Below are 13,259 nucleotides of genomic sequence, written 5' to 3' on the forward strand. Positions count from 1 at the left end.
CACAAACACTAACTCTGGAACTTGGACTGGCTATTCTTCTTGCTTCCCGTTCTTGCCCCGCTTTCCTATTTATATATTCTTGGAGAGAGAACATTCATAAAGGTCCAACCATTACAAACTGCTCTTTCTAGATTATTCTACATCCTGAAGTAACCGAAAAACTCCGACACATGAGATCTTTCTACACATTTTAAAGACCAACTTCAGGAACATAACTTGTTACCCTTTTACCCAAATGAACTTTTGGAATTAATGTCTCAGCTCAACTAACCTTACACAATACATTCCGTATTGAATTTTCGATGTCCAGACAATAACCTTGTACCATACCAATACACCGCCTAACAGACACGTAAATAATTTGTGACACTGACCAAACTCCACATTTCTCATTTCTCCCACATTCAGTCAAATGTCTGGCTTGGCTATCCGGTTCGTGAAAGACGTGCCAAAAACGTTCCCTGGCCGGCTTCCCCCATGTAAAGTGGGAGTAATTGGGGCCGTTCAATGAAGTAGAGATATGGCTTTCAAAATAGAAGCTCATCGTTTTGGCTGACATGTTTTTGTTCCCATCTTAACCCCTAAATTATGATTGTGGGAACTCAGGATCGAAATCTCATACAGTTCAGACAATGTGTTTGTCCATTGTCTACTAATATCCTTGTATAGTAATTCATTTAGAAGTGCAGTCAAATCTCCTTGTATCCTTGACTTGCATGTGATTAACACACAAGCTCCGTTATGAGCCTCACATCAATCTAAATAAAAGCTGCATATTATTATTAGGGTACCAAGTCCTACAAGCTTGTACGCTATTGATTTTATTTATATACAAAGTCAAGGCTCATGGAAGAGCTAGAACATTGAAAGGATCCGGCCGCAACAAAACAAAAGGAACAGTAAAAAGAGGGAGGGGATGCAAACAGCAGGGTAGAGGGACAAAATAGTGGGAGATGTGGACAGACAATGGCTGTGGGTAGGAATGAGTGGTAGGGGAGGACACGCAGGGTGAAAAAGATGGATGCGGAAGCAAAATCTCAGGAAGGAGAAACTGGAATTTTGGAAGGAGGTGGGTGGGCTTGGGGGTGGTGGTGGGTTACGGAGGTTGATGGAGGTAGAAAAGATCATGATTCTGGATGTGGAATGATCGGAGATGGTGGTGAACAGCTGTTTTGAACGTCTGAAGGGAAGAATGAGATTGAGGAGAATGTGGAAGTTGGCTCCACAGGTGGGAAAAAGAAGGAACAAATGAGTCGAGGTGAGCATTGTTAAGGAAGCAGAACCACCGGACAAATCCTTGAGACTAGCTCCAAATGAGTATTGGTCGAACAGATCTTACGGGAGTGGTGCAAAGTTCTCAGGCTGCTGTCACCTTTTTTTAGTTGGGCGTTTTGACTTTGTACTTTTCCATTTCGTTTGAGCCAATAATCATATGGAGCGTGTGCGTTGTGCCCGTGTGCAGGCATCTTTCCAGCCTACACGTGCCTCTCGATTTGCAGGCTGGTTAGATGGTTGTCACGTGTATAGCGGGTGGCAGCAGAGCAGCTTTGATTGAACTCGACTGACTTTATGATCCATTATATCGAATAGCTCTGATCCCACTGTTTTAGCGTAATGCTGTCATTTCTCCGATCTTGCGTAATTTATCGGCTGTAACCATGAGATTCCTGCAGTTGTACACACTGACAAAGGACCACTTGGCCTAAAATGTTCTGTATTCCCATGCAAGCACTCTTGCGTGAGAGGAGTACAATAATTTTGACATATTTTTTCTTTAAAACTTGTTAATAATGCTTTTCCTGTGTGGACACAATGTAAACCTTCTGTGTGACCTCATGTCCTTGCAAAAAGTTTGCCTCCACATGGGGTCTGTGAGTGGGTGTTGGGAAGCCGCCAACAGGATTGGCTAGCATGAGTGCGGTGGCAAACAGGATGTATAGTGACGTGTTCTGATTGTGCGTATTGTTTTCAGCAAAAACCCTCCCTCTCCCAACTCTACCACCATCTCACCCACTTGTACTCTACCCCCAGGCAGGTTATATGGAAAGTGTTGTCCATAAGTTTTACAATATGTTTATTTTCTTATTTTTCTTCTTCTTTCTAAATATATTTTTACCCTCAACCTCTTACAGTTGAATTCCCATAAATCCTTCCCCCACTCCACCCTATCCCAGAACAGTTTGCATTTCATTAATAATTTCTCTCATCACCAGTTTATATTCCCTAACATGATTTTGTGTGGTTTTGTTAAAAAATAATTTTTTAAATGCCAGAGAAAACGAATTTCCAAATAATTTGTTCCTCTCCAAATAATTAATCTCCATCTCCCAATAAAAAGCCCAACTCGAAATTAATTTGTCCCATGTTTGCTGCTCAAACGTGTGGAGTTCCTTTTCCACATGTATCAATTAAAAATGCCAAATCTGATGTCATTGCTGAGTTTTTGTTTTGTTTCTTCTGAGCACTCAACAGAACTGGCACTCAGATTTTCCGACATGGAAAATAGTTCTCCCCTCCCATCCCCAACAATTTCGATCACAAAGAGCACCCTTTTCTTGATATTTTGACCAGAGTTGTTGAGAAAATTCCAGAAAAGTAACCTGCTTTTAAGGTTTCAAACTGACCCGGACTCCACCCTTCCCACACCCCTCAGAGCAAAGATGGGTCGACCATGTTGTGATGCACTGGGATGTATGGGGAAATTATCAGAACGCCGACTGTGAACGGGAGTCGTGACGATGAGTGTGATTCTGCGCATGGTGCGGATGTCAATCCGGGTTTTAATTAGGGGAAAATTAGCAAGGAAATTGCTGCATTTCTGTGTTAAAAAGGTCTCAATTAATAATTTTGTGCTACCCTTGGGAAGGACATTATATAAGCGGATCAAGCCATTTTAGTTCTGGCTGTCTGATTTTTCGCAGTTCCCCATTTGGAATTTCTTTAATTTTATTTTTGCAAACCCTGAAGTTTGTATAAGTTTTAATTTCACCAACTGCATGACGACTCAATTTATTCTCATTAGGTTTGCTTGCATAATTGGAAATGTGTTTTTTGCAAAGTGGCTGAGATTTCTAGAATATGCAGTTTTTACATGATCATTCATGTGCTGCTCATACTTAACACACCAACCAGCCAAGTCTTTGAAGGATTATTGATCACCTGTTGTTCACATGCATTGTTTTTGTTCCTTTCTATTGTCCACACAAGTTCTTACTGTCCCAGCCAAAGTTTTGGTCCATTCAAGTGTCTGCCTTGCTGCAAAGAAGTCGGCTCGAAAAAGGAAGCGGCCGCAGAGTAGAGAGGGCTCTTGGTCAAATCCAGGTGAGTCTCGAAGCATCCCCATTCATTCTATTATTCATTCTCTCAATCATTCTCTCATTACATATCCCATAACAGTTTGTACTACTGAAAGCCATTGTATACCATCTGGCAGCTACATTTGGACATACTTATCACTTCCTGCATAACCATCTGCTGTGTATTCAGACATCCAGGAGGGCAATACTATTAGAAGAGATGGAAATTGGACACCATCTTCTGTAAAATGGGCCTATAATTTTCCACAAACATGTCGTAACAGTTTGGTGTGAATGCTTCCAGGTGCTACAACTCAGGTATCATAGAGAGTCTTGCTATTTGTATGTGACAAAACCGGCGAACTATCTATCTTGATGTTTCACTCACTGCTGGAGCCATAGATGGCATGGCCTTGCCCTCTCAACCCCCACATCCCATAATGAAGAGGTACTCATGAGATCTGTCCCAATCATGTCTGCCAAGTGGTAGCACTGCCACCTCCCCCCTCCATGTTATCTCTCTGGTTCACAAACATTACAGCTGGTGGGGCAGACATGGAGTGGAGTTTCTTCTGAACCTCTCTGTAAAGTCTTAATGGTGGGCCACACATGGCAGAATACTGGTAATTAATTTGCAGAAGTGAATTTCAGATGGCTACAACACCAAGATATTGCAACCGACCTGGCAAGATATGATGCAGGAAGTCAGTTGGAACATGGCATCGTCGTCTCCCTTACATTAAAGCCCTCTGGCATAGCCACCCTCCCCATCTTTCTACTCCTACCTTCCCTCCCTCCCACCCAAACCATAGCACATTCTCTCTTTCTTTTCTTTTTATTACTCTCATTATATTCATTCTCATTTTCCCTCTCTCCCCATCTGGTCTCCCGCTCCCTTTATTTTGTCTTATGTGTCCGTTTTTTTTTTGGCATTAATGTTAGCTCTTACACGATCCTCGATCTTGTATACAAAAATTATTTTCTTCATTCCTCTTCATTCTTTTTATTTCGTTTATTTTGTTATTTTTCTACTTTATTTGTCTTCTTTTCCCCATCAATTATTATAACTTGTAATTACTATTATATTGGTTTATTTTAATCACACAGTTTTATTTTATTTGCTCAAGTTTGAGTTTCCTTGCATTTCAGGTTTGTGATCTCTTTAAATTATTATTCATTCCGGGTCCAGGTCTGAGCATGTTGGAGTTTGGCTCGTGCAATGCCTCCTATTCATGTGGTGTATTGTCAAGTGTGTGTCACTGTGAGTGTCTGTCTTACTCGCCAAGACTTAAGATAACGGGGCGCAAATTCTGTCTCTCCTCTGATGATGCATGCATCGTTCTGCTTTCTTTATCTTGGGTGTTCTCTTTCACACTCCTCAACTTTACCTTGTTTCCCCCTCCTCACTTCCAAATATGTATGTATATATCAGGTGGGGCAACAATATGACGAGTATGTATGTAAATGTATATGTATATACACTACATGGCCAAAAGTATGTGAAAATCACACCCGTATGTGCTCGTCGAACATCTCATTCCAAAATCATGGGCATTAATATGAAGTTGGTCCCCCCTTTGCTGCTATAACAGCCTCCACTCTTCGAGGAAGGCTTTCCACTAGATGTTGGAACATTGCTGCGGGGGTTTGCTTCCATTCAGCCACAAGAGCATTAGTGAGGTTGGGCACTGATGTTGGGCAATTAGGCCTGGCTCTCAGTTGGCGTTCCAATTCATCCCAAAGGTGCTCGATGGGGTTGAGGTCAGGGCTCTGTGCAGGCCAGTCAAGTTCTTCGACACCGATCTCGACAAACCATTTCTGCATGGGCTTCGCTTTGTGCATTGTCATGCTTAAACAGGAAAGGGCCTTCCCCAAACTGTTGCCACAAAATTGGAAGCACACAATTGTCTAGAATGCCATTGTATGCTGTAGCGTTAAGATTTCCCTTCACTGGAACTGAGGGGCCGAGCCCGAACCATGAAAAATGGCATTGCGCATCCCGCATGGTGATCTTAGGCTTGGGTGCGGCTGCTCGGCCATGGAAACCCATTTCATGAAGCTCCTGACGAACAGTTGTTGTGCTTACGTTGCTTCCAGAGGCAGTTTGGAACTCAGTAGTGAGTGTTGCAACCGAAGACACACGATTTTTACGCACTTCAGCACTCGGCGGTCCTGTTCTGTGAGCTTGTGTGGCCTACCACTTTCCGGCTGAGCTGTTGTTGCTCCGAGACGTTTTCAGTTCACAATAATATCACTTACAGTTGACCGGGGCAGCTCAAGCAGGGCAGAAATTTGACAAACTGACCTGTTAGAAAGGTGGCATCCTCTGATGGTGCCACGTTGAAAGTCACTGAGCTCTTCAGTACGGCCCATTCTACTTCCAATGTTTGTCTATGGTGATTTCATTGCTGTGTGCTTTATTATATATACCTGTCAGCAATGGGTGTCGCTGAAACAGCCAAATCCACTTATTAGAACGGGTGTCTGCATACTTTTGGCCATGTAGGGTGTATCTATATATTGTTACGTGTGTGGGGGTAGGTAATGCAATACCTTAGTGGAGATAGAATGGTATAGATTAGTGTGCCCCGAATGTCACGAAGAAGAAACCTTCATGTGTCTAAGTTAGGGCCGAATGTCCGTGTAAGCGTTTGTGTGTCTTCGTACGAGGGGTGAAGTGGTATTTATTAGGTAGGGCTTAAGAATAATCCCCAGTGTGTAATTGCCCTGTGATTTTCCCTATGTTTTATTACAATTAAAAAGCACAACAGTTGCAACCGCCCCGATCGCCGACAGTATGGCCGGACATGCCGATCGACAGAGCAATCCCACCCAATCAAACATTCCTGAAGCACGGCTAGGCCACGCCCCGAGCTTCGTCAGTGGGCATCAAGAATGGCCGTGAGGCCACGCCCCGAAGGACGATTTGTTTGGGATGATTCGACGGCGCTGGGTGATTGGTCAGAAGGATGCCGTCAAAGGGAACCATCGAGAATGGAGGAGGAAAAAGCGAAGAGACCGCCATTTTCTCTCTCTCTTGGTCCGGGCTCTTGGTGTGAGCGGTCATGCCATTGCTCTCTCTGTTCCGGCTTTCGTGGCAGGCGTTCAGTTTGCTCGCTCTCTCTCCCAGGGCTTTTGGTGGAGGCGGCTGCGCGTTGAGCAGTACGCGCTCGCAAGGCAAGTGGTAGAAGCCCGGTTGATTGTGTCGATCAGAGGAGGAGGAATTTCGGCTTCCTTGCATGGGCGGCTGGCTGCGGCGAAACTTCGCGCCATTCTGCGTTTTTCCACGCAGTGACTCGGGATCCATTCAACGACAACCAGGGTTTGAGGGCCGTTTGAGGACGCCAGGCTGAGTACCAGCCAACGCACCACACCACATTTTATTTGATTTCATTCCTCCTGTGTCTGTATTTGTGTCTGAGTGGAGGATCCTCATTTAGGAACTTTAGATTTTACCCCACCGTTCATTTCTTTATTGCCAGCATTATTTTCATTAAATCATTATTTGTTGCATTGTCAATTTCTTGTCTTGTACGTTTAAAATTTGCGGCGGCACGGTATATCATACACCGCCCAAATAACACAGACGGGAAAATACCGAGATATACAAAAAATTTGTGGCGGACTTTTCCATCTTAACAACGAAATGTTTAATTTCAAAGTAGTCACAATAAAAAGTCAACAATGTGGGGAGAGGGGCGGAACTTCGTTCACATATTGCCACAGATGGGAAATTCCTGACAGATATTAAATAATCGCGGCTTTTTGCGGCTCGAAATATCTTACACAGCCTAAAATAACACAGACGGGAAATTGCCGAGATATATGAAAAATTCACGGCACACTTTTCCATCTTCACAATGAAATGTTTAATTTAGACGTAGTCACAATAAAAAGTCAACAATGTGGGGAGAGGGGCAGAGCTTCGTTCACGTATTGCCACAGACGGGAAATTGCCGACAGATATTTCGTCGTTCTTATTTTATCAGTGATCATCATCATTCATCATTATTATACGGAAGTAAAGGTAATCCCGTTTAAACTTCCATTCATTCCATCGATGTTTTTTTTTTGTTTTCACATGAGTTTTCAAGGCTGAATTATGTTCACATCCAGAATTAATAACAAACTCTATTTCACATGTGCATACACATGTAATTCATATATGCAAAATAAATAAATAAACACAGACTGGAAATTGCTGAGATATTTTTTCGTTCTTATTTTATAAGTTATGTCCACGTACACTTTAAAGAAGTTTCTTTGAAATCCTTCATTTAAAAAATGTCATTTTGTATGCTGTAACAAAAAGAGTAACTTTGGTTTTTCGCCAGACAGAAAGGTGCAATGTAATGTTCTTATACACCGCCCAAAATACTTTTTTCCCAGGGACTTTTTCATTTGAGCTGTATTCTTTATATTGTCGGAATGTTTCATTCTTTAGACGTAGTCGCAATAAAAAGTTGCAATTAGGTACTCTGCGTGTGGGGAGAAGGGTGGAGCACCGTTTACGTGTCGCCACTCGCGTTTGTAAATGCTATCTCCAAAATGAATAAAATAATGAGGGAACAGAATGAGACCGGCAATGAACGTTAACTCAGACTTGCACGGGATGCTGAGCAACAAAGACATTGGAAGATAATGTGTGCTCAGCAAACCTATACAATAGCAGCTGTAATGAATCCGGATGAAGTATCGGATAATATTGTTGAAGATCATCATTGCGGTGTGAGTCCGATGATGTCACCATGCGTGTACTGTTCTGCGAAACACTGCACAAATGAATGAACAGGACAAGGGGGCGGATTTACACTGTGTTGCTCTAAGAGAAAAGTTCAATTATTTCTAATATCTGCCGTACCTGCTCTATTGGAACACTGCCTGAGTGAGGGGGGGGGGGGGAGGAGATTGGGGGTGGGGAGGGGGGGAGTGGACTGGGGGGGGGGGGAGAGGAGACTGGGGAGGGGGGGGGGAGACTGGGGGGGGGGGAGATTGGGGGGGGGAGGAGACTGGGGGAGGGGGAGAGGAGACTGGGGGAGGGGGAGAGGAGACTTGGGGGGGGGGGGATGAGACTGGGGGAGGGGAGAGAGGAGACTGGTGGAGGGGAGAGGAGACTGGGCGAAGGGGAGAGGAGACTGGGGGAAGGGGAGAGGAGACTGGGGGAAGGGGAGAGGAGTGAGGAGGAGTTGGAAAGGAATGAGGAGAGAGGAGTAAAGCGACCCCCACTCCCTCCCGTGTGTGTGACCCACTCCCTCCCGTGTGTGTGACCCACTCCCCCCCGTGTGTGTCACCCACTCCCCCACATGTGTGTGACCCACTCCCCCATGTGTGTGTGACCCACTCCCCCGTGTGTGTGGGTGATCCACTCCCCGGTGCAGTGTGCGTGATTTGGGAGGGATGGGAGCGGGGAGGGAGAGGATTTGAGCTCTTGAAGTCACATTTTACATTAGATGTAATGACACATTTCAAACTGTACTTCCCATGTGCAAGCACATGCATTCACATATTATCAGAAGTAAATACATTCTGTAGATTACATCATTTGTGGATCTGATAAATTGCCAGTAACCATTTTGTAAAACTGAATGTGCAGCATCTAAATGAAGATGTCCAAATGTCACACACGTCCATGCCCGTGGGATTCCCACGGGTGACCCCACTAGTATTTTTCTAATAGAGCAAACGTATATGGTTATGTTTGGTTATATGCGATCAAAACGTCTTCTTCTTCAAATACAATTCAAATAACCCAAAACACAGTCCACAACAACACAACACAACAGGCATTTTAAGGCCATTTTCCCTGCTAGAGCGGGGGTTACCCAAAACACAGTGAAGACACACAAAAGGCCTGAAGACCCAAATGTCCCCGAAGACCCAAAACACCCTGAAGACCCAAAACACCATGAAGTCCCAAAACACCATGAAGACTCAAAACACCATGAAGACCCAAAATACCCTGAAGACCCAAAATACCCTGAAGACCCAAAATACCCTGAAGACCCAAAATACCCTGAAGACCCAAAATACCCTGAAGACCCAAAATACCCTGAAGACCCAAAATACCCTGAAGACCCAAAATACCCTGAAGACCCAGTATCCCGAGTCACGCTGGTTTTTGTAATTAGTCTTTGACTTTTGACTTGTGCAATTAGGCTTTACACATAATTAGTCTTTTTTGTAAAATCCTGTGTACAGTGGTGTTTGCTAGTCCCATCTATATAATAATACCGTAAGGACTCGACTTTGTTATCCCTTTTATGCCGCACCCAGTGACCCGATGCCCACGTCACTAATGGATTTACGATCTACAGACCGCGCTCTTTGTTTATCACGTACAGCGACACTCAAAAAATCTGAATTAGTCGACTTTGTGGCCCAAAAGCATCCGATTAACTGCCGATACGACGCCATCTTACGACGCCATCGTATTGGCGTCTGCTGGGCGATGGCGATGCGAGCCGTCCGCTGATTGGACAGTCGAGTGGTGTGAACATGGGTGGTGTGAACCAAATGGTCTTTTTATTCCCTTGAACATTTTAAATTAGGATATATAAGGAAACGTCTTTATCGTCATTTTAATAAAGTTAAATGGAGTGACGTTGCGATACTCGGGGTGCGTTGCATAAATCCTCGTAACTTAGAGAGGTGTAGCAGGTGGCGAGACGTAAGGAAGCTTAAAGATAACGAGCTGAAACAGACGAACGATATGTCAATCTCTTTCTACACAGAACGGAAATAAAAGTATGAGAGCGGGAAGGCATGGCCTGAGCACTTCAAGCAGAGAGGACTGATTGGACTTAACTTAAAGAGAAAAATTGGAGCTTAACGGAAGAAGAAGATCCCATGAGCGCTGCCGTCACCTATCGAGGTGTGTTGAGGTCTGAAGAGATGAGGTGGTTTCTAGGAGCGATTTGCACCTTTTTACTGCTTGAGGTGAGTTCGGTTCGTGTTTTGTGACTCGTAGATTTATTAATCAAAACACGGTCACAGTGGCGTCAGACACTGTGACCGTGTATGTGACTCATATTCGCGATTACCACAGAAGCACATCGACGGGGAGTATCTATATAATAATAGCGTAAGGACTCGACTTTGTTATCCCTTTTACGCCGCACCCAGTGACCCGATGCCCACGGCACTAATGGATTTACCATCTATCCCCTATGCCATCCATAATGGTACACTCTATCCATACACCACATCCTCCCTTCCGTGGATGTTCCACGGCTTTCGGCTAGTCTATATAATAATAACGTAAGGACTCGACTTTGTTATCCCTTTTACGCCGCACCCAGTGACCCGATGCCCACGGCACTAATGGATTTACGATCTACGAACCGCGCTCTTTGTTTATCACCTACAGCCATACTCGAAAAATCTGAATTAGCCGACGACGGGGCCCAAAAGCATCCGATTAACTGCCGATACGACGCCATCTTATGACGCCATCGTATTGGCGTCTGCTGGGCGAAGGCGTAGCGAGCTGTCTGCTGATTGGACAGTCGAGTGGTGTGAACATGGGTGGTGTGAACCAAATGGTCTTTTTATTCCCTTGAACGTTTTAAATTAGGATATTTAAGGAAACGTCTTTATCGTCATTTTAATAAAGTTAAATGGAGTGACGTTGCGATACTCGGGGTGCGTTGCATAAATCCTCGTTTCTATGAATGCGCATCGGATTGATTTTCTGCGACTTTGTTGAAATGATTCACGCCTCGTTCACCTTCTGCTACACTTGGGCTTCGTCAACGAGTACTTTTCTGTTTCTGACAACTTCCAGTCTCCTTAAACACTGTGTACCACTCTCCGATACAAATCCGCGATGACGGATTCCTTCCATACATTGTATGGAAATTACGCTGATCTTGCGTGTTGGATCTTGGCTCGATGAACCATTTGACGCACTGATCTTTCTCCTGTGGAGTCACCATTTTCTTTTACATTAAACCACCAGAGCTGAAAATAAAGAAAACTTTATGAGATTCTGTATCATATAAAACAAAGGGTATCATTGTATCATTTGTGGTACTAAATATATTGTAACGGATTTGAGAAGTGTAACGGAATTGAGAAGTGTAACAATTTTGAGAAAGTGTAACGAATGTGAAAAGTATGGTTTTGTTGTGTGTAACACCCTCGTAAAGTAAAGAATGGTCACAGCTCGTCCTCTTAGTTAATTCCATTAACCTACACACAGGACACGATATATCCTTTTTAATAGTTAGTCCCTTATTCTCTGTGTAGGCTAAGGATGTGTTTCCCACTAGTTTGACTCTTCATTGCACCGAATTAAATAAGAGTAGGCCCTCCGACGCCCCATGGCAGCTTCCAAGTGCCAGGTTTGCACTTTGCTGCATTTTCATCTGCCGTCCACTTTGCAGCAGTTAACTCCATTACGCACGAGGTAACGCCGAAGAAGAAAGGCGGGTCTCCACCTCGTCATAGAGGGGAGGAGTAAGTCGGCCCCGCTCATCCAACCCAGAACGAGGGGTTTGGCTAGAGAGGGCGGAGAGAGAACGTTTGGGGAAGGTTCGAAAAGGGTGAAGGGCGGGGCCTATATAACCCGCTGCAGGATGCTCCCAAAAGGAGATGAGCTGAGAGGGGAGATGAGCTGAGAGGAGGGATGAGTTCTGGGTCCAGGAGATGCGCTGGAGACGAGCAGGTGTGACCGAGCCGCCGTGAGACATGCCGCGCTGCAGCAGAAACGGACCGGGGCAACGCAAGGAGCGCACGAGGCAGTACGGAGAAAGGAACTTCACCCGCGCAGTTTGGGACCAAAGCTCGGCTTCTTGACCGGCGGTGCCTTCTGGCCCAACCGTGCCCAGCACCCGCTGAACCTTCCTTGCCTCTGAAAGCCACCCATCTCCAAGCCATTCCTTCCTGCCTGCATTTCCCCGTGTAAGTGTGATCGTCCGTCTGTCTTTAATGTTGTCCTGGGGTTCATTAATTAAGCTTGAATAGGTAAGCTAATGATTTCACTGTGTGTCTACTCCTTCCATTTTCTGTATATAACCGACTGCTCTCGTTGCTTTGGCTTGTGAAAATACTTAATAAATCCTGTTATTCCTCCGTACTTCTTCTTCTCCTTCATTCTCGTTCGGTCGCTTTAGAGGTTTCCATATTGAGTGGCTGCGGCGCGATACGGCCAAAGTTTTGGGTGAATCGGGTTTTAGTCAGGGAAGCACTGTTCGGTCGCGGAGCCTCCGCTCGGCAAACATACCATCTTTAACCGCGTACCGTAACAATATCAACAACATTTTGTTGTTGTCAAACATAATTTGTTGTTGTCCTTTTCTCCTTTTATATATACACATACAACACAGGTCCTTTTGGAACATCCTGTATGGATGTATGTATATCTATATATATAATCGGGAGATTAAATCAGACACGGACGTAGCTTCAGGACGTCGATCTTTAATTTTCGACAAGCTTTCGACCAACAAAGGTCTTCTTCTTAGTCTACAGAAACAACAGGCATGTATATCAGACAAGTATGTATAGTGACATGTGGGTAAGATGTGTGATATGTGTAGAAAATGCATACAAAAGGAAGAGCCACGCCAAAGCTCACTCACCATCCCCAAGTTCAACGGAAGTGGAAGCGCAGCTTACAGTTACAGTTCGGTGCACGTGCATTTTTTTTTTTTTTTTTTTTTGTATACTGAATCGAAGCTCGTGAAAGAGCTAACATTTACTTCACAAACAAATCAACCAGACAAACAAAATATATAAAAAGAGGGAGCAGACGACAAGATGGGGAGAGAAGGGGAAGCACACAAACACAACATTTGAGAGCAGGGAGATGTGTGGGAGGGAGAGGGCTTGGGGGGAGGAGGTGTGGGAAGGGGGCGGGGGAGGGAGAAGTATAAAACACAAGGACACCAAGGACTTCCAGGACAGAAGTTGGTATTTCAAAAAAGTGGAATTGGGGTGAAATTAGCAGGGGTAGAAAAGATC

The 13,259-nt window shown here is 44.5% G+C and overlaps 1 protein-coding gene across 3 annotated transcripts in view; it reads left to right on the top strand.

The window, feature by feature from the left end:
- TTC27 (tetratricopeptide repeat domain 27) overlaps nucleotides 1–13,259 on the top strand; it is a 169,856-nt gene that overhangs the window by 68,302 nt on the left and 88,295 nt on the right. For 2 of the 3 annotated variants that reach the window (XM_078784402.1, XM_078784403.1), the window contains exon 10: nucleotides 3,208–3,321. The exons of the other annotated variant lie outside the window; for it this stretch is intronic. In XM_078784402.1, the coding sequence (XP_078640528.1) occupies nucleotides 3,208–3,321 (114 nt within the window). The remainder of the gene's footprint in view (nucleotides 1–3,207; nucleotides 3,322–13,259) is intronic. 3 annotated transcript variants of the gene reach the window in all.

Source organism: Myxine glutinosa, chromosome 9, assembly GCF_964187855.1.
Source record: "Myxine glutinosa chromosome 9, kmMyxGlut1.1, whole genome shotgun sequence".
NCBI classification, from domain to species: Eukaryota; Metazoa; Chordata; class Myxini; order Myxiniformes; family Myxinidae; genus Myxine; species Myxine glutinosa.